The sequence below is a fragment of the Leucopleurus acutus genome (assembly GCF_964270905.1).
Source record: "Leucopleurus acutus genome assembly, chromosome: 2".
Lineage (NCBI taxonomy): Eukaryota > Metazoa > Chordata > Mammalia > Artiodactyla > Delphinidae > Leucopleurus > Leucopleurus acutus.
In genome coordinates this window covers 151,743,990-151,766,597 of record NC_139143.1, presented here as the reverse complement: position 1 = coordinate 151,766,597, position 22,608 = coordinate 151,743,990, and the positions used below count along the sequence as shown (strand labels likewise).

The window sequence follows — 22,608 nt, the reverse complement described above, 5'->3', positions numbered from 1 at the left end:
TTAGGTATCCAGCTTTCCCAGAACCATTTGTTGAAGAGACTGTTCCTTCCCTATTCAATGGTCTTGGCGCCCTTGGTAAAAAACATTTGACCATACATATGAGGGAATATTTCTGGGTTCTCTTTTCTATTCTGTAGGTCCACATATCTATCCTGATGCTAGTGCCACACTGTTCTGATACTGTAGGTTTGTAGTGAGTTTTGAAATCAAGATTGTTTCAGTGATTTTGGGTTTCCTGAAATTCTGTATGAATTTTAGAATGGGTTTTTCTGTTTCTGCAAAAATCACCTTTGGGATTTTGATAAGGATTGCACTGTATCTGTAGATCACTTTGGAAAGTGTTGTTATCTAAACAACATTAAGTCTTCCAATTCCATGATCAGGGGAGGTATTTCCATTTATCTAGGTCTTCTTAATTTCTTCCAGCAATATTTTTAGTTTTCAGAATACAGGGCATGGGCCTCCTTGGTTAAGTTTATTTCTAAGTATTTCATTATTCTTAATGTTATTGTAAATGGAATTCTTTTCTAAATTTCCTTTTCAGATTCTTCATTGTTAGTATAAATACAACTGATTTTTAATTTTATACCCTGCAACTTTGTCAGATTTGTTTATTAGCTCTAACAGTGTGTGTGTGTAATCTTTAGGGTTTTCTATATATTAGATCATGTCATCTGTGAACAGAGATAATTTTACTTCTTTCCAATTTGAATGCCTCCTATTTATTTTTCTTGCCTAACTGCTCTATATAGAACTTCCACTACTGAATAGCAGCAGTGAAAGTAAACATAGTTGTTTTGTTCCTGATCTTAGGGGAAAAGCTTTCCAGTGTTTAACAATTGGGTATGAATGTCAGCTGTGGTTTTTCAAATATGGCCTTTATTATGTTGAGGAAGTTCCCTTCTGTAACTATTGTTTGGTTTGTTTTTATCATGAAATGGTGTTTGATTTTGTCAAATACTTTTTCCTCATCAAATGAGTCTCATTAATACCAGATTTACAGATTATGCTGTATAATAGTATGAACACACAATATTTGTGAGCATATTCCCAGTTCAGTCTTCATGTTAATTTGTGTACCTCATAATTCATTGGCAAAGAAACAGACTTTAATTCCTTTAAAATAGTGAACTTAATGATACTGGCCCATGTGTAAACCATCAATTTTAGGAAAATTTCTAAGATCTTAATTTTTAGATAACAAAAATAAGCCATAATATATATATATATTTTTTGTGGTACGCGGACCCCTCACTGCTGTGGCCCCTCCTGCTGTGGAGCACAGGCTCTGGATGTGCAGGCCCAGAGCCCATGGCCCACGGGCCCAGCCGCTCCGCGGCATGTGGGATCCTCCCAGACCGGGGCACGAACCCGCATCAGCAGGCAGACTCCCAACCACTGCACCACCAGGGAAGCCCAGCCATAATATTTAATTAATACTAGTAATAGTTTATTATCTTTACCTTTTAACTAAAAGGTAATTGATATTGTTTACAATATTTCACCAAAGTTATTTATATCCAGTTTGATGACTCCTAGTTTCAGCTGTAGGGTAGCTTTCATATCCCATTTTTTTCTTTATTTCTAATAACTTAGAAAATTCCAATTAGAGATTATTAAGAATATAATCTAATGCTTGTTGGCTTTTTCAGTTGTATCTGAATATTTGGATCAAATAAGGACTCAAATTATAAAGACACTTCTCATACAGGGCTACTTTTTTTTTTTTTGGCCACACAGAGAGACATGTGGGGTCTTAGTTCCTCAACCAGAGATCGAACCCACACTCCCCTGCAGTGGAAGTGTGGAGTCTTAACCACTGGACCACCAGGAAAGTCCTCATACAGGGCTACTTTAAGCTATATCAGACTTAAGTCAATGAGTTTATCACACTCAAGAGACAAAGACTTGACCGTTTAACCTTGGGAGATAGTGGTAAGTAGATTCCTAATTCATTTTTGGGGTGCTCTTGCTCTAAAAAGTATTTCTTCTTGAAGCTGTAAGGGATTGGAAACATCCTCTATTATATATAATCTATTTCTTTTACTGAGGAATGAAGAAGATTATCAAGTTTTTGGAAAGAATCAAACTCTTGATAATTAAAGCCATGTGCATCACAGTTCATTTTTTCCTAAGAAATCTTGAAATTTTATTCTCAAAATTAAAAACTATGGTATTTTTAGCCCTGAAAAACAGGGTTAGGATGCTCAAGAATATATTACTGAGATATAAAATTTGAACAAGGCCCTTGCATTTTTACCTTTATTATTAGAGTCATAAAAAGTTTTTATCACATGCCTCATTACAAAAGCTTATGCTCATACATTTCCCTTAGGGAAGAGGACTGCAAACTTTATTGTGCAGCAGAATCAACTGGGGGGCTTGTTAAAACAGATTACTGGTTCCCACCCTCATAATTCTGATTCAGCAGGTCTGGGGCTGGGGCCTGAAAAATTGCATTTCTAACAAGTTCCCAGGTGACACTCTGAGATCTGACTTAGATAACCAGTATACTTGTTTGAGAAGGAACGTCTTAGACTCCTTTTGCATTATTTAAACGGTTTACCAGAAAGATGTCTACTTGAAGCTGCCAAAGATATTAGCAATTTTCATTATTTTCTTCAATACCATATCAAGATTTGAGGGGAGTATTATTAATTACTAGCTATTCATTTCAGTAAAGCAGTGTTTAGATTGACATTCAGGTGCAATCCTTTTCATCTGAATAGTCATAATCTTTCTTGCTGAACATATAGTTTGTTTTCTTTTTTAAACCAGCTTGATTGAGATATAATGCATTCATAACACACAATTCACATGGTTAAGGTGTACAAGTCAATCAATGGTTTAAAGTGTACATGTCATAGATATATGCAACCATCACCATAGTCAAATTTAGAACATATTCATCACCTCTAAAAGGAACCACACGAACCTCTGGCTATCACCCTCCTATATTCCAAAACCACTTACTCTCCACACCCAACTGTAAGCAAGCACAATTCTACTTTCTGTTTCTATAGAGTTTCCTACTCTGGACTTATTATATGAGTCCAGAACCATATAATATGTGGTCTTCTGTGATGAGCTCATTCACTTAGCATAATGTTTTCAAAATTTATCTGATATTGTAGCATGTATCAGAATTTCATTCCTTTTTATGGCTGAATAATATTCCATTGTATGTATATACCACATTTTGCTAACTCATTCATACCTTGATGAATATTTGGGTTGTTTCTATCTTTTGGCTACAGTAATGTTGCTATAAACATTCATGTACAAATTTTTGTATGGACATATCTTTTCACTCCTCTTAGGTATATAACTAGAAGTGAAACTGCTGGATCATATGGTAACTATGTTTAATCAATTAAGGAAGTGCCAGACTATTTTCCAAAGCAGTTTCACCATCTTATAGTCCCACCAGCAGTCTACAAGGGTTCAACTTTCTCCATATCCTCACCAACACTTTTTATCTAACTTTTTGATTCTAGCCACTGTAGTTGGTGTGAAGTGGTATCTCACTGTGGTTTTGATTTGCATTTGCCTGATTATCAATGATATGGAACATCTTTTCATGTGCTTATTGGTCATTTGCTTATTTTCCTTGGAGAAATGTCTATTCAGATCCTTTGCACAATTTTTAATGGGAGTAATTTACCTTTTTATTATTGAGTTGTAAGTGGTCTTTATATATTCTAGAAACAAGTCCCTTATCAAATATATGATTTGCAAAGATTTTCTCCCAATCTGTGGGTTGTTTTTGCATTTTCTGGATGGTGTTCTTTGAAGTAATTTTGTCATCAGTACTGATTCTACCTTATCTTTTAAAATCTAACTCAGAACTTGCAAAATAATCATTGTTAAAACTTCTCTGGTAATATACATTTCTCATTGATGAACAGAATGAAGAGATGATTCTACCTATATATATATATACGTATAACAATATGCCAAGAACCGATTCTCACTTCGCACACAGTAGTGGTTTTATCTAACCGAAAAGCAAGATAGTGAGCACAGTGTGGTCACTGCTCTTCCACAGACCATCCTATTGCCATTGCATGCCATCCAACAGTGCCATTTGATGAAGTACTTCCCTAGGAACTTATTCTCCTGTCTTGTTTGAGCATTTTTTTTTTTCTACTGTTAACTTTGTAGTAGCTGGATTTACAAGTTTCTTGTCAGGAGTAATATTTGAATCCATTTTTACCTCAGAGTCCAATTTGTAAGCAATTTCTCCTGGTTTGGTTACTTCTCTGACTTAAGCAATAAAATTTTAAAAATTGTTTTAGTGGTAAGTATTCTTTTTTCTCTTGCTCTGAAAAAATCTATTGATTTAACAGAGAGGTAGGTCATTGGGCTTTACTTACAAATGAAACAAAAACTTTGAAGACCTCATGGTTTTATGATAAATTTTATAACAGAAACAGTGGCACTAAGGGTAAATAGATTGCTTTTCCTATATAATCAATTTTCATATATTTACTTCTCAGTCAAAATTTTCTTTTATAGAAGCTAGTGTGAAATCATTAAAATCAGAGTCAGCTGCCTTGGCATTTCCTATACTAGCACTATAGTTCTCTGAATTATGTTTACACTGATGTTGAAGTAGTTCCAACTATCTGTACTGATTTACAGTATTTATTATAGTATTTTCATCACTGTTTTTATGCTTCAATGAACCACATGTAAACCACGATCAATTCTGGTGAACTAAGAATATAATATAACTAATTTACCAAGGAAAAATGAATGTAAACTTAAGAATAACACATGAATGACATGAAAGTTCAGAAGCCAAATCAACTGCCCCAGTTAAATGAGTATTTGTCAAGACTAAGCAACCAATGCAATTCTTGTTGTACATGAGGAGTCTAATAAATTGTAAAAGATACAGTGAATGAAATAGGATTTGGAGGGATACCATAATTTATTTTACATTTCAAAATGTGAAATAAAAGTGAACAAAACTGATTATGTTGCTTGTTCACACCTAACTGCTTGGAATCCTTGATAGATAGCTGAGTACACCAAAAGTCTAGGAAACACACTGAAAAACACTGCCTTAGAGATTAGAACTATACCTGATATATAAGAGGAACTTGAAGAATGACTACAATTATTATCTTATTTCTTACCTGTACTACCTGCCTCATAGCTTGCACTGGCAGAATGCAAGAGCCCTTCTGTGTTCCATGTCAAATTGCTTAAATAGTATGTCTAGCTCACCCTAGCTGGGTGCTCCTGGGGCTTCATCAACTTGGAACTGCTGGGTTGTAAGTCCAGGGACCCTGTTTGTCTTGCTCACAACTGTGTTACTGGTGCCCTACATCTGGTGCATAGAAAAAGACCAATAAATATTTATGAAATGAATATATACAAGCAAGATGAGTGAAAACATCATCTTCTGTGATCTGGGCCTAACTATGGAGAAAAATCATTGGATGAAGAACCCTTTTAAAACATTTAGGGACTTCCCTGATGGTCCAGTGGGTAAGACTCCACGCTCTCAATGCAGGGGGCCCAGGTTTGATCCCTGGTTGGGGAGCTAGATCCCACATGCATGCCGCAACTAAGAGTCTGCATGCCACAACTAAACGTGCCACAATGAAGAGCCCACATGCTGCAAGTAAGACCCAGAGCAGCCAAAATGAATGAATGAATAAATATTTTTTTGAAATTAAAAAAAATTTATGCACCCAACATAGGAGCATCTAAATATATAAAATGAATATTAACAGACCTAAAGGAAGAAATAGATAGCAACACAATAATAGTGAGGACTTTAATACACCCCTTTCATAATGGATGGATCATCCAGACAAGAAACCAATAAGGAAACACTGGAGTTAAACAACATGTTAGACAAGATGGAGTTAACAGACATATATAGAACATTCCATCCACAAGCAACAGAATACACATTCTTCCTAAGTGTACATGAAATGTTCTCCAGGATGGATTATATATTAGGTCACAAAACAAGTCTTAACAAATTTAAGAAGAGTTAAATTGTATCAAGCATCTTTTCCAACCAAAGTAATGAAACTAGAAATCAATTACAAGGAGAAAACTGGAAAATTCACAAATATGTAAAGATTAAACAACATGCTAATGAACAACAAATGGGTCAAAGAAGAAATCGAAAGAGGAATCAAAAAAATACCTTGAGACAAATGAAAAGAAATACAACATAACAAAACTTATGGGATGCAGCAAAAGCAGTTCTAAGAGGGAATTTCATATCGACAAATGCCTACATCAAGAAACAAGAAAGGTTGTTGGAGAACAACCTAACTATATCTCAGGAAACTAGAAAAAGAAGAACAAAGTTGTTCTACTAACAAAGTTAGTAGAGGGAAGAAAAATAACAAAAATCAGAGTGGAAAGAAATGAAAGAGAATAAAAAGACCACAGAAAAGATCAATGAAATAAGAACAGGTTTTTTGGAAAGATAAACAAAATTGACAAACCTTCAGCTAGACTCACCAAGAAAAAAAGACAGGAGTCAAAATCAGAAAGAGTATACATTACAACTGATACCACTGAAATACAAAGGATCATAAGAGACTACTATGAACAATTATACACCAACATATTAGATCACCTAGAAGAAATGGATAAATGTATAGACACATACATAATGTACAGACTGAATCATGAAGAAACAGGAAATCTGAAAAGATCAATTTAAGGAGATTAAATCAGTAATCAAAAAATCTCTCAACAAACAAAAGTCCAGGACCAGATGGCTTCACAGGTGAATTCTACCAACATTTAAAGAATTATTAATTCCAATCCTTCTCAAACTCCTCCAAAATATAGAAGAGTAGGAAACACTGCCAAATGCATTTTATAAGGCCAGCATCACTCTGATACCAAAACTGGACAAGGGCACCACAGGATTGGAAAATTACAGGCCAATATTCCTGATGAACATAGATGCAAAAATCCTCAACAAAATATTTCCAAACTGAATTCAATGACACATTAAAAGGATATTACATCATGATCAAGTGGGATTTATTCCAGGGATGCAAAAGTGGATTAATATACGCAAATAACTCAATGTGATATATTCCACATTAACAAAACAAAGGATAAAAAACATATGATCATCTCAATAGATGCAGAAGAAGCACTTGACAAAACTCAACATCCATTTGTGATAAAAACTCTCAACAAAGTGGGTATTGAGGGAATGTACCTCAACAAATTAAAGGCCATTTATGACAAGCCCATAGCTAACATCATACTCAACTGTGAAAAGCTAAAAGCTTTTCTTCTAAGATAAGGAACAAGACAAGGATGTTCTTTTCTTTTCATTTTTATTCAATGTAGTATCAGAAGTCCTAGCTAGAGCAATCAGGCAAGAAAAAAAAATAAAAGCCATCAAAATTAGAAAGGAAGAAGTAAAACTGTCACTATTTGCAGATGTCATGATATTATATATAGAAAACCCTAAAGGTGCCACCAAAAAACCGTTTTAGAACTAATAAATTCAGTAAAGTTGCAGGATACAAAATCAACATACAAAAATCTGTTATGTTTCTACATGCTAACAACAAACTATCAGAAAGAGAAAACAATCCAATGTACGACTGCATCAAAAAGAATAAAATACCTAGGAATAAAAATGTTCATACTACCCAAAGTAATCTACAGATCCAATGCAGTCTCTATCAAAATTCTGAGGACATTTTTCACAAAAATAGAACAAAGAATCCTAAAATTTGTATAAAACCACAAAAGATTCTGAATACCCAAGTAATCTTAAGAAGAAGAAGAAGAAAAAAAGCCAACAACAAAGATGGAGGCATCAGGCTTCCTTGATTTCAAACTATATTACAAGGCTATAGTAGTCAAAACAGTATGGTATTGGCATAAAAACAGACACATAGATCAATGGAACAGAACAGAAAGGCCAGAAATAAACCCATGTATAAATTGTCAATTATTTTACGACAAAGGAGCCAAGAATATACAAGGGGGAAAGAACAGTCTCTTCCAAAAATGGTGTTGGGAAAACTGTACAGCTACATGCAAAAGAAAGAAACTTGGCCACTATCTTACACCATACACAAAAATTAGCTAAAATTGGATTCAAGACTTGAATTAAGATCTGAAAGCATAAAACTCCTAGTAGAAAACATAGGTAGTAAGCTCCTTATCATCAGTCTTGGCAATGATTTTTTTGGATCTGACACCAAAAGCAAAGGCAGCAAAAGCAAAAATATACACACAGAAGAGTACATCAAATTAAAAGGCTGTTGCACAGCAAAGGGAACCATCAACAAAATGAAAAGGCAAGCTACCGAATGGGAGAAAATATTTGCAAATCATGTATCTGATAAGGGATTAATATTCAATATATAAATAACTCATACAACTCAATAGCAAAAGAAACAAACAATCTGATTAAAAAATGGGCAGGGATTCTGAATAGACATTTTCCCAAAGAACATACACAGGTGGCCAACAGGTACATGGAAAGGTACTCAACATTACTAATTATCAGGAAAATGCAAATTAAAACCATGAAATATCACCTCACACCTGTTAGAATGGCTATTATCAAGAAGACAAAAAATAACAAGTGTTGACGAGGATGTGGAGAAAAGGGAACCTTTCTGCACTGTTGGTAGAAATGTAAATTGGTGCAGCCACTATGGAAAACAGTATAGAGCTTCCTCAGAAAAATTAAAAATGGAACTACCATATGATCCAGAGATTCCACTTCTGGGTACTTATCTGAAGGAAACAAAAACATTAACTTGAAAAGATATATGCACCTCCATGTTCACTGCAGTATGATTTATAACATCTCAGACATATAAGCAACCTAAATGTCCATCAGTGAATAAACGGATAAAGAAAATGTGGTGTGTGTGTGTGTGTGTGTGTAATGGAATCTTATTCATTCATAGAAAAGAAGAAAGTCTTGCCATTTCTGACAACATGATGGACCGTTGAGAACATTATGCTAAGTGAAATAAGTCAGAGAAAAATACCACATAATCTTACTTATATGTGGAATCTAAAAAAAAAAAGAAAATCAAGCTCATAGATACAGAGAAAAGATTGATGGTTGGCAGAGATCAGCGTGAGCGGGCTGGAGTGGCTGATTGAGAGGTGGGTAAAATGGATGAAGTTAGTTGAAAGGTACAGACTTCCTGTTATAAAATAATTAAGTCATGGGGGTGTAATGGACAGCATGGTGACTGCAGTTAATAATACTGTTTTGTATATTTGAAAGTTGCTAAGAGTAGATCTTAAAAATTCTCTTCACAAGAAAAAATTATAACTATGTGTGGTGATGGATGTTAACCAGACTTATTGTGGTGATCATTTTGTAATATATACAAATATCAGATCATTAACATTGTACACCTGGGACTAATACAATGTTATATGTCAATGATATCTCAAAAAAAACACAAACAAACAAAAAAAACAACCACCCTTTTGTGAGCAGAAAGCAACCAACTACAGAAAGCCATCTATGGTATTCTCAGCTATCCATTTAGTGCTCAAATCATTAACAGTTAACTCAATTAGCTCTTCTTCCTTCAAGTTACTTCTGGGTATTAGATCTTCTCTGACTTTTACACTTTCAGTGAAATTCTGATGTTTAAAAATACTGACTTCTGTTTTTGTTTTTAATCTCACATATAGATTTATACATAGCTATATCAGGGAAAACTCTCCTAACAAAACTATTGATACTATTCTTGCTAGCTTCAGGAAGTAGTCCAGATATATTTTTAAAGAAGCCTAATAGTGAAAGATCCTTTTAAAGGTTGGTCTGTTGTATATGTTTTGCTTTAGTTTTTGCACAAAGAAACTGTTTTTATTCTCTATCTTGTGATGACTTACTCCTGTTTTAAAGAAAACATCAACAGAAGCCAGAATCTGTATCCTGTTTATCATTGTTAGTTCTGGAAAGAGAATGGGTATGACAATGGTGAGATTTTAAACAGATGAAAGGAAAAGGAGTTCAGTGCTTCAAACAGTAAGATAAAGACAAAACTTAGGACAAAAAAGTTACACATTCCATGGGGCAAACAAAAAGCCAACAATTTCCTTTGGCAACACAAAAAGCTGCCTTGAGCCAATAAACCTACCCTCTCTGTGCTGTGGCAGTACTGTTTTTAAGTCTCAAATCAGAATCCTTAAAGGGTAAGCCTAAAAAGGCCCCTCTGGCATATGCTGCCCATGTTCCACTAGTATATTCTTACCATTACCAAAGAAATGAGAATGCTGTTCCTGACCTTGAAATCTGCCCTGATCTCCAACATTTGGGTTTTGACAATTACAGAGATATTGTTTAGATACAAATTAATCAGAGTGGTTAGGCTGGAAAGGGGTAATTCTTGCACCTACGACAGAGGATTCTAAGTAAATTAGTGTTGAATGGATGAACGAACAAATGAATGAAACCACAAATAAATCAAGAGCTAAGTATAATAAACTCTTGATAATCAGAGGTTTTGAGATTATTCACGGCTAAAAAAACTAGTGCATATGAAAAAACTGACTCCATTTACATGTTAGAAAGCATCTATTGTTTGGAACCAAGCTGTAATCAAAAACAGATGCTAAAATGTGGCCACTGTCATATAGTGATATTTGCTTTTCTCCTCATCCCTTCTTTGCAAATAGCCCCTCACTAGAGCAAAGCACCTCTCTGTCCCCAGGACCTAGCCCAGTGCTATATTCTTCATAGATGCTCAGTAAACACTTATAAAACCAAACTAATACCATTAATAAAAATGTCTATGAATAAATCTATATGGAGATAGTTCTGTCAAAACAGAGGCTCATACATAATTTATACTTCCTAGTTAGAGACAGAACAATTAGTGATATAAAGGTTAGCCCATTCTAAGCCATTGAAGAATGACTCAGAGTATGAATATGCTTTGGGCTTGGTTTTATTTAATAAAAGCTTTATGTAATATAGGCATCTCTGGTTGCACTAATACAATGGTATCATTGAAATGACGGACGTAACTGAACCAAAGATAAGTTTAAATAAATTCAGGCCTAGGAAGCCATCCTTCAAATGTGTTCACAATTTAATTTTAACTGTATGCTTAAGTCTTATTTGAAATTTTTTATAAAGTAAAGCCAAATTCACAATTACAAGGGACAGTGTTTCTTATCACTTACTCAGCAGATACCAAATCATGATCTGTGCATAGTCTAAAAGAAGTTTTTAAACTTAGAAAAGCTTTTCTTAGGAACTCTACTTATGACCTGAAAGATAACTTTCATAAGACACTCTAAAAACAAAAACAAAGAGAAATCTTTTATCTCTTGCAGTTAAATTTCAATTATACGGAGTCTTAGATTTTTCCTGTAACCCTCATATCAAGTTTTGTGCTCAGTATTAAACGAATTAAAGTCAATTTCCTTACCAATGAATTATGAGGAACACAAATTAAAATGAAAGAATGAACTGGGAATATGCATGCAAATATTGTGCATTCATATTATTATACAGCATAATCTGTAAATCGAGAACTAATGAGACTCAAGATTTAAATGGCTGAAGAATGTGTTTAGTGAATTATTGTCAATCAATGCCTCTATTCCAGGATAAATGTAATCTTGAATGGCAACACACCTATTATTACAAATTCCTAACTAAGTACAGTACTTCATTATTTCAAAATGTCAGTGTCAATTTATAAAGTAACAGATAAACACCATTCTACCATATACCCGATTACCTTTCCCTCAGAGTAAATGAAACACTACTAAGAAAAATTACAAACAACATTTTTACAGCAATAAAAGGAATCTACTGAGTATTAAAACTCTAGGTATAGTGCTCAGAATTTTCATATTTGTTAATGTGGATACATCAGGTTTTATATCATTGTAATCAAGTATTATTTTTTCAAGTCATATTATTTCACGTAAATTCTTTCAACTATTCATTTATTCAATCACTTACAAACATTTTTTGAGTGCCTACGTTGTCCTAGGTACACTGTTAGAAGACAGAGTTACAAACATGAATACGATACAACACTTGCTCTTTAACTCACAGTCTAGTAGAAGACAGAGACAAGTAAATAAAGTTAAATACAACAGTACAAGGTTAAATGGAAATTGTTTATGTTTTTCCCATTTGTAATAGCTAAAGAGTATTGTATTGAAAACACTCATTATACGCGGAAACTTTTCATCATTGCTCAGAAATCAAACTCTCCTTTATCTGTTCTATGTAAATCTTTCTTGAAAAATTAAAAACAAAGAGAAAATTAAAAAGAATAATTTGATGGATATACAAACTTAGCATCTCAAATTAATAAATGATAAGATTTGTTTCATATTTTATCTTGAGACTGTTTTCCAAATCCAGAAATTTCTTGACTGATAAAGCACTAATAATTACTTGAGGTTACTATAGATCCTACTAGCTGTGTGACCCTTGGGTAAATTAACTTAAACTTTTTGATCCTCAGTTTTCTCATCTGAAAAGTAGAGATGACAATACCAATCTGTGTTGGATTATGTTCCATTTGCCCCTCAGTATCCATGCTCTACCTAGCTTTTTGCCCAGGGAGGTTCACTTGCCTGCCTTTCAGTTTCTAGTTGGGTTAGGTCAATAGGAGGTACTAGCAGGAGATCAGAGTATAAAAGGAAAGGGAAGCTATTCCTTAGTTTCCTCCTTACCAGTTCACCAAGGGTTGGCTATAGCTCTCTAATAGAAGTGATCCTCTTCATATACCACCTTCTCCTAGGCCTTTAGGCCTAAGGGTAGTAATGGCTTCCTTTAGCCCTAGAGTGTACTATCCATTGTTGACTCCCATAAACTCTGCCCATATCTTCATAAATAGTTCCCTTATTAAACTCTTTTCAAACAACCCAGTTTGAAAGTGTCATCTGTTTCTAGCCAGAACTCTGACTCATATGCAGCCTCAAGGGATTGTTTTGAGGATCACATGAGATGATAAATGTAAAGTGCTTTGCGTAGTGCCTAGTACATTACAGATATTCAGTAAGTGTTGACTACTATTGTCATTATGAATATTGCTGTTATTATTATTCTATTTGAGGTTCCATGCTCATCTCATCTATACCATCTAAATTATGTTCGGGAGACTGCTAAATTCAGAATTCTGGTGATCTTTTTACTAATTCTCACAGTGCTTCAAAAATATGTTCAAGTGTAAAATGTGTTTATTGCTAATCAATCTCAATACTTAAAAAGAGAAAGAGGACCTTAAAAGTGAGTGAAAAACCCATATAATAGATTGGATTTCCTGAACTGTAGTTTCTTCTGTAAACATGCTTCAGAATTCGTTTCCTGTAAATTGACCTCCTGCCATCAAATCTAGCAAAGTATAAATGTCCATAAAGTTAAACAAATTGTTGGGTCTTGGGTCATGAAAAGAATGGACTGAAAGGTAAATTCAGTGGCATAAAAACCCTTCATTCATGTGGAAACACATCTTCATCAATGCCTTATTTATCCATCATGACATAGGCAAGCATCACCATTTGACAAATCATCTCAACAAAATCCTATTAAAGGTCTACTTAACCTTTCACCTTACCTCATCCTTTATATCTTCCTGTTGCTGGGCCGTGAAGATCTCCATTGCAGCCATGAGTCTCATCATTAACTCATCCACTGTTGTGTTACCTAGCAACACATGGAGATAGCCAAACTTCACATTAAAATCATTATAAAATGGAAAGTCATTCTAGAATTAATCAGTAAGGAATAACTACAGTCTAAAAAAATTACAGACTGGCATGCTAATAAAAACTTTCATGTTTTCACTGAAAAGTTTCATATTTTCAGAAAGAGAACACTCGCAATTAAAATTTCAGAATACTTAGATTTGAGGGAACAGTCTCTTACTTAATAAGAAGGACTTTCAGCACTACAAGAAGAATATCCAAGTCATGAGGATCAAAGTATCTTTCAAGTTAGGAAAACATATCTACTTAATAATGCTAGCAACAACTACCATTTGTTTATATGCCAAACAAATTACATTAAGTGATTAGGTTGATAGATATAAAATCTCATTTAATCTGTACAACAATTCTATGAAGGTGTTATTATGATTTTGAGTGTAACGAGAAGGAAAATGAGGCTTAGAGAGCTCAGGTAACCTGACTAACCAATGTCAAGTTGGTTAAGTTATAGGGCCAGGATTTGAAACCACATGAGTCTGACTCAGAAGCCTGTCTCCTTTGCCATCTTAGCATACTGTTTACTTAGAATTATCTCCTATCACTAAAAATTCTTTGGTGAAACAAGCAGTAATTCAATTTCTGAAAAAAAAAAAAAATTTTTTTTCCCAACTGATATTTTTCCCTTTCAGCTGCTTTCAAATGACTATGCTATAAACTTTATGGAGAAGGTATTGTAATGTTTGATTTTCTTGAATGCTATTTTATCCCTGTCCAAGTTTGTAACAAACATATAGCAAATATATGCCATTTCTTGCATGCATTAAGTTCTGTTATTTGCTTTGGATGCATCTACAAGAGAGAAGGAAACTCATGAAGATACATAAAGATATAGCAATTTTTCTCTTCTTTCAAACCTACAGGCAAAAGAGCCTGTCTTCTCCAGGGCCTGAGAAGGTGTCTTCTTGTCCCGTTAATGGAATGGCCACCAACGAGACAACAAATAGTAAGCATCCTTGCTTGTATTCTTCCAGAGTAGGGTTTGACTAACATAATCTTTCAATGGTCCTTTCCCAGTTTCCTTTATGACCACTGGCAACATGCAGTTAGGGAGCAGCTGCGGTCCTTAGCCAAAGAAATAATCTAATTTGGTCACATCAGCACTACTCTCTCAATAAATGAGCTAGAGAACAAGTATTATCTTGGTGTGATATCATGTTACCAAGAAAGCAGAACTGGTTTTGTAGTCAGAGTTCTAACCCTAGTTCTGCTACTTATAACTACATGATCTGGTACCTACAAATTGCCTAGCACATGACAAGGGCTTAATAAATATTCACTTAGTAAACAAATGAATAAGAGAAGAGGGAGTGACTTTAGCTCTCTAACGATCAATTTCCTTATCTGCAAAATGAAGATAACACTTCCTCTGTAGGGTTCTTAGAAGGATCAGAGATAATGTAAAGTGCCTGGTACATAGCACACACACAATCACTGACAGTTATTATTAACAGATATAACAAATGGCAAAAAGTTTAATAAGAGAACCTTCAACGTAGATTTTGTTACCAGGCAAATCTTTGGGTTTCCATTTCTTATTTGTAAACTGTAGTGACTAACAACGAGTATGGGGCATGAATACTTTGTGGAGGGTACTAGAATCATCAATGGGGAAATAGTATAATTTTACAGGTACTACATACTGGTCATTAATTTTCAGGCTTAAAGCCACTGTTTATCAACTATGCTTCAGCCCTAACTATACAGGCTCATTGCCAAACTGTACTTGAAGGTATTTTATACCTAAGCCCTTAATGATCCAAGGTGGAGAAAGGTTCCAGTTAATGCAGTTCAGGGAAAATTTATTTTTTATAGCCTATTGCAACAGAACCTCTTTATACTCTTAAAAACTATTGAGATCCCTGAGGAATTTTTATGTGGGTTATGGTTACCAACATTTACTGTGTTAGAAATTAAAACTGAAATTTCTAAAACATATTTATCAATTCATTTAAAAGTAACAATAATAAACCCATAATTTGGGGCTTCCCTGGTGGTGCAGTGGTTGAGAATCTGCCTGCTAATGCAGGGGACACGGGTTTGAGCCCTGGTCTGGGAGGATTCCATATGCCACGGAGTGGCTAGGCCCGTGAGCCACAACTACTGAGCCTGTGCATCTGGAGCCTGTGCTCTGCAACAAGAGAGGCCGCGATAGTGAGAGGACTGCGCACCGCGATGAAGAGTGGCCCCCGCTTGCCACAACTAGAGAAAGCCCTCGCACAGAAATGAAGACCCAACACAGCAAAAATAAATAAATAAATTACTAAACTCCTACCCCCAACATCAAAAAAAAAACCACCCATAATTTGTTAATATAAATATCACATTTATGAAAAATAACTATATGTTCCAAACGAAAAAGTTCAGTGAGAAGAATGTACTTTTTTTAACATTTTTGCAAATTTCTTTAATGTCTGGTTTAATAAAATGCAACTGGATTCTCATATCTATATCTACATTAAACCAGCTATAATGTGTTGTCTTGGTTGAAATTTATGAAGCAATTATGGCCTCACACAGATATATAATTGGAAAAAGGAGGAGTATTTTAATAGATAATTGTAGATATTTTTCTTTAATACACCCAAACTGACAAGTGGAATTTTTTTCAAGGTTAGGTATGTGAGGAATTTGAAACCGTTATCAATGAACTTATTGTACTTTGTTATATTAAAATCCACTGGCCTATTTTGCCCTTTGAATGGATCTTTTACTCATGCATGAGTTTATAACATTATGCATTGGTCATTTGGAAAATATTGGTTCACGGAGTCATGCATTTCTTCTGAATGTTGACACATCTAATTTTATGATATCAAAAAAATCACATTTATTATCATCACCATTGACATCACCAGAAAAGTATTTAAGCTGTCAATCTTAAATGGAGGATATAACTTTTTGCTTAAAAACTCAAATTTTATCATTGGCAACAAATGTTGTCAGTTCTTTTTCTTGAAGTAACAGACTCACTTTGTTCATCCTGGAGAAATGTCTGCCCATTGCATCACACAAACTGTAAAGACGGTTAAAAATTAATAAAATAATAATTTAAAAAAATGCACATACATGGAGGTGAAAAATATGACTACCAGTACAGTTCTGTGTCATGGCCTTGATTTGTGCTAAGATGCCAGCAGTTTTACACAGCACTGATTTTGTGCCACTTAGTACAAATGTCAATACAGTAAAAAAAAAAGCAAAAAAAGAGTCTATCAAAAATAGACCTTGTAGATTCCCTGAAAGGATCTAGGGGACCTCTAGGGCCCATGGACCATGCTTTGAGAACCACTACTGACTGTAATATTGCTGGAAATATTACAGCAAACAGGAATGAAATATTATCTTAATTAATATGAAATTAATTAATATGATTAATTAATATGAAAACAGGAATGAAATATTATCTTCATTATCTATTTACTCTATGCATTTTGTTCCTGCAGCAGGTCTTCTTTAACATTGTTTGTGAAAGTGAATGCTCTAGCTATAGAGAAAACATAAAATACCAGAGGTTTTGTTTTATTTGAGTTTTAAAGGCACTTGAATTTATACCCCTTCCTCCATTACATTATCTGCTAAAGAACTTGTGACTTAAATAGGGGCAGAAATTAAGTATCTCAGACACAAGCTTTAGCTTGGAGCATCTGAAACATCCTTTTCCCTGTGGCATAGAAAAGATACTGTTTTCAATGTAAGCTTTGCCATGTATAAAGGAATTTTTTATACTAATCCTTAGGATACATTAGTAACATAAAAAATATCACTCATTTTTTTGGTAAAGAATGTGTGCACTGTGATTAAATTGACAGGCATCCTATAGCTTCACACCTCAGGGTTGCATTCTAGACGTGGATTCACACAAATGAGGAGAAATGACTGCCACTGTGAACTATTCAATTCACAATATCCAGTCACTGGTTTTTCCAGATAACTAAAGATAAGGATTTCCTTCAACCAATCAACATTACAACAAGAAATATATATGTGTATGTATGTGTGTGTGTGTGTGTGTGTATGAATGAAATATCATATTTGATGACTGATTATGGCTTAATTTCTAGTTTAGAAAATTTAGCAATTCTGAGTATTTAACATGATTATCCTATGTCCCAAGGGCTGTGCAGTTTTATTAAGATGTTTCGGTTGGATTTTTATGAAGCATATTTCATAGCACCTATATTTTTTTTTTTTTTTTTTTTTTGCGGTACGAGGGCCTCTCACTGTCGCGGCCTCTCCCATTGCGGAGCACAGGCTCCGGACACGCAGGCCCAGAGGTCACGGCCCACGGCCCACGGGCCCAGCCGCTCCGCGGCACGCGGGATCCTCCCAGACCGGGGCACGAACGCGCGCCCCCTGCATCGGCGGGCGGACTCCCAACCACTGCGCCACCAGGGAAGCCCGCACCTATACTTTTTGAAGATATTCTTTTTCCGGGTGTTCTATATTTTAAAATGCAAAGATATTCACCAATACAGAGAATTACTTTCAGCTTTGATGGTAAATATTACAAGGTTATCACATACATAAGGAGACACTCTACTTCCCTTGTGATATGTACTTTACCTTGTATCACATTTAACACTTCATTAGATGATCGCTTTCCCATAATAATCAGAAAAAGTGGAAACTGATCTGTTTTTTGAGTCCGAATGGTTTGTGCAACAACGCTGCCAAAGTGTCTATTGCACATTGTCAGAAATCTAAAATGATACAAAATCCAAAGTTAGTTTCATTTCAGAGTTTAATAAATTTATCACTATGCTAAGAAAAAATTCATTGTGTTTTATTAGCTATATTAAAATTAGACAGTCTGATATCAATGTGTAAAATATTACTGTATTAGGTTTTCAACTACATCATAAATGGTATAGAAATGATTATCCTACAGAAAAGCAGGCCACACACCCTATATTACCCTAAACTATGAGAAAAACAAACAAAATGAATTTTAAGAGGAAAAATTTCTTAAAGAGGACAAATATCGGGTGGTAAAAGTTAAATTAACCGGCATCATCCTAGTCTAAACAGGATCTAGCAACATTTTCACAAGTCCTTAGAATCAAGAATTGTACTTTAGAATTGTGTTTTCTCCAGTAGTAGGAGGTCTTCTAGTTTCATACTTGGTATGGGATAAAAATAATAATTCTAAGCTTTTGACCAAAAAAAGCTCAGAGATATTAGCATACTGAAGTCTAGCATTAGTATTCTTAACACGATCTGGAATAAATGAAAAAACTGATAAAGCTTTTCTCTTCTATTAGAGGACTGTTTGAAATTAGCATTTCTTTCAAGAGAAAAGGGTAGCTTATGATATGTTTTCAGATCTGATGGTAAAAAGTAAATGTCATAATAATAATGAATTATGAAAGACCAAATGCAAATATAGAATGCTTTAATAAGATCCAATTTAATAAAGTCTGTAAAAATAATGGACTTTTAATAACACAGGTCACAAAAGGCAAAACAGTGGAAATTCTGGGGACTAGCCACTGGTACTGGCTTATTAATTCTTAATTATGTTCATGAAAGGCAACTTAAATCGTGTGTTTTCTTATGCCTTATGATAATATTTTAGGTAACAACTCCTCTGAAATGTATGTTCTAGCTGATGAGCAAAGTCTTGTCATCACATGCATTAGAAGGTAAATCTATTTGAAAAGACAAATGGCATTAAAATGTCATGTGCTCAGATTCATTTGATATCCATATTCAAAACAGAATCAAACCTCTTAATTTTTAAAGCCAGTATATTTCTTGTCCATAGAAATTCATCCCAGAAGTTTAGGCTGAATCCTCCACAAAACCTGTGCGGTGACTACACACAGGGCCACTAGAACTGTTGGCAAGAGTGTCAAGACAAGTTAGCACCACTGCAATAAGTTCATTGGGAGGCAGGTTCATATACACATTTACAGCAGCAATAACCGGACCCCATGGCAATCTGAAATGACAAGGCCTTTAAAAAACCAATTGTTGGCCATGAAATATCAGTGCCCCCATGAAAATTCAGATCTTCACATTCCACAACTATTATGGGATAAAAGGTGCTCAAGCAGCCTAAGTCTCCATACCAAATTTCACACCCATATAGCTTTAATTCATCAATGGAGATGTGTAGATCAGGAGACTAGAAAGTTAGGATCTCATTTTTCTTTCTGCTTCTTACTAAAATATTTGAAGTCAGTCTCGACCCTGATCTGATCATTGGCAACCTCAAAAATTAAAGATGTCAAAAAACAGCTGGAATGCCATTTCCTACAAAAGGGAGAAAATAAGTCCTTGTTGCTTTCACATCAATGGATTAAGTGGATACCACACAGTAGATGGCCATCACAGCACTAGCCTCACAAGTGATATTAAATACTAGCCAAAGAGGAGACCCCCAAAAAAGGAAGGAAGGAAAGAAGTCAGGAAGGAAGGAAGAAAAGAAGGGAGGCAAGCAGGCAGGTTGGCTTAGTGGTTTTAAGAATTTGATTTCAAGACAATTTTGTCTGGCAACTGTGTACATCCCAAATCCCCTTTCTGTGAAAATGAGCTAGAAGAGAAAATAATTATGAAAATGTGGGTATCTTATTTGGTTTAAATTAATATATAACATAAATTTCAAAACTACACGAAACATATTCAAGGGAGGTACAGCTTTCAACATCACATTAACCATTAAGCCATTCAATTACTATAAAAAGCACGGTGATCAGTTTTCTACCAGGTATTAGCAAATCATTCTAATATTTAAGAAGCAGTTGAGAAATATAAAGGGATCACACAGCCGGCTGATGTTTTCTAGTGGCCTTAACTAACAATCTGTTCTAATCGAAGAGAGACTTTGTTAAAAGTTTAATTAATTTGATTAATCTCCTATGATCATGTTTACTTTGAGATTTTCAAATTGCAATCATCGACAGCCTGTAGGGCCAATGGACAGCCCTAAATTAAAAAATTCCTACTTGTCAGTTCCTTCCATTATAATTTATAAGAACTTCACAACACAAATATCAAATCTTTCTCATGGCTGGGAGGTTCTGCTTCTTCCTCTCAAGATCATTCACAACACAAAGTTACCATTCGCAGCACACTACCAGCAGCAAAAATCCAGTTCAAAACATTAGAGCAAAATCAAACATGGGAAAAACAAGTTGTTTTAAGAGAACAAATGTGGTTCTCATATTTGTGGTATTTCTTCCTTGTGAAGATATAAAAGTGTGCCAATGCATCTAGTGGCAGCACCAAACTTGTCAATCGAACTGCATATGGTGTTCATCAGAGTCAGGTGTCATGAAGGGAGAAATGATTTCCACAGCAATTGCTTTCCTGCAACTCACTGGTCCCTGGAGGGGTGGGTGGGTAGGTTGTGGTGGAGGTGGTGGGGAGAAGGAGCGGGAAGCCTCACACTCTGGTCTTGGTAAAGAAACAAGATATAGGGAATTCCCTGGAGGTACAATGGTTAGGACGCTGTGTTGCCACTGAAGGGGGTGTGGGTTCAATCCCTGGTAGGGGAGCTAAGACTCTGCATGCCGTCCGGCGTGCCCAAAAGGAAAGAAAAGAAAAAACATAATTAGTAGCTTATATTCACCAATTCTTGCTATTAGAAGGCTAAAATTGGAAAGATAAGATAAAGTGGTTTTAATCTAAAGTTTGGGGAGAAAAATAAACAGAACATCTGATGGCTAGCGTATATTAATCATTAGTAAAATTTTCAGTCTCTGAAGCAGAGATCATTTCTATCTTGCTAATGGAAACGAGGATTACTAATAAATCGGATATACGAAAAAGTAATCTCATTTTAATTCAAAACAGGATATAGTTTAGTTCTTTCAATCAAACTCATAATTACATAAGTCAGTGACTTTTACTAAACTGTACTTCAACATAAAATACATACTAAAAGAAACACAGCAAGGGGCTTCCCTGGTGGCGCAGTGGTTGAGAGTCCGCCTGCCGATGCAGGGGACACGGGTTCGAGCCCTGGCCTGGGAGGATCCCCCATGCCGCGGAGCAACTAGGCCCGTGAGCCACAACTACTGAGCCTGCATGTCTGGAGCCTGTGCTCCGCAACAAGAGAGGCCACGATGGTGAGAGGCCCGCGCACCGCGATGAAGAGTGGCCCCCCCGCTTGCCACAACTAGAGAAAGCCCTCACACAGAAACGAAGACGCAACACAGCAAAAATAAATAAATTAAATAATAAACTCCTACCCCCAACATCTTCTTTTAAAAAAAAAAAGAAACACAGCAATTTAGGGGGAGGGTGATGAAATTCCACAAACACTTACTGCCTACCTACTGTATACCAGGTAATGTAAAGAGGCACGTTTGATAAAAAATGGAGGCTACAAAACTGCTAAGCCTCTGTGTGAGGCTTCCTGATTATGCATTTCAATGTGACTTCCATAAGTTTAAAGGAACCTCATATATAAACTGGAAATAACACATCTTTAAAATACCTATATTCTTGTAAGTTACAGAAAGTACTCAGAATTGTACTTAGAATATGGTAGGCCCTTAAAATTGGTAGCTATTTAATCATTATTAAATGCATCATGATATTTCACATTTTTATCATAATTATTTTCAGGATTAAAATGGTAACATACCTATGGGCCAACACTGAAAGATTTTTTGCATAGTAAGACATAGCATGAAAGAATTGTTGACTAGACAAATACAGTCATTGGTTTTATTTTCATTCAGAGAATGAAAGGGTAGGTATTGATATTTGAGAAATAAGTAAGTACAATTATAAATGCTGCAATTTATGTTTAGTAATGTTAACTAATTTAAAACCAAGAATCAGTATCACAATTCCTGACTGCTTACCCTTGAATCATTAAACACATTAAATGTCTTTCTGATAATGTGTGAACCATTTGTCCAAAACGAA

At 35.0% G+C, this 22,608-nt stretch overlaps 1 protein-coding gene across 2 annotated transcripts in view; it reads right to left on the bottom strand.

Annotated features, from left to right (window-relative positions):
* The window catches only part of FAF1 (Fas associated factor 1), a 499,303-nt gene that overhangs the window by 72,724 nt on the left and 403,971 nt on the right, over window positions 1-22,608 (bottom strand). For both annotated transcript variants that reach the window (XM_082834106.1, XM_082834105.1), the window contains exons 14-15: window positions 18,292-18,428; window positions 13,578-13,666 (exon numbers count right to left, since the gene is read on the bottom strand). In XM_082834106.1, the coding sequence (XP_082690232.1) occupies window positions 13,578-13,666; window positions 18,292-18,428 (226 nt within the window). The remainder of the gene's footprint in view (window positions 1-13,577; window positions 13,667-18,291; window positions 18,429-22,608) is intronic.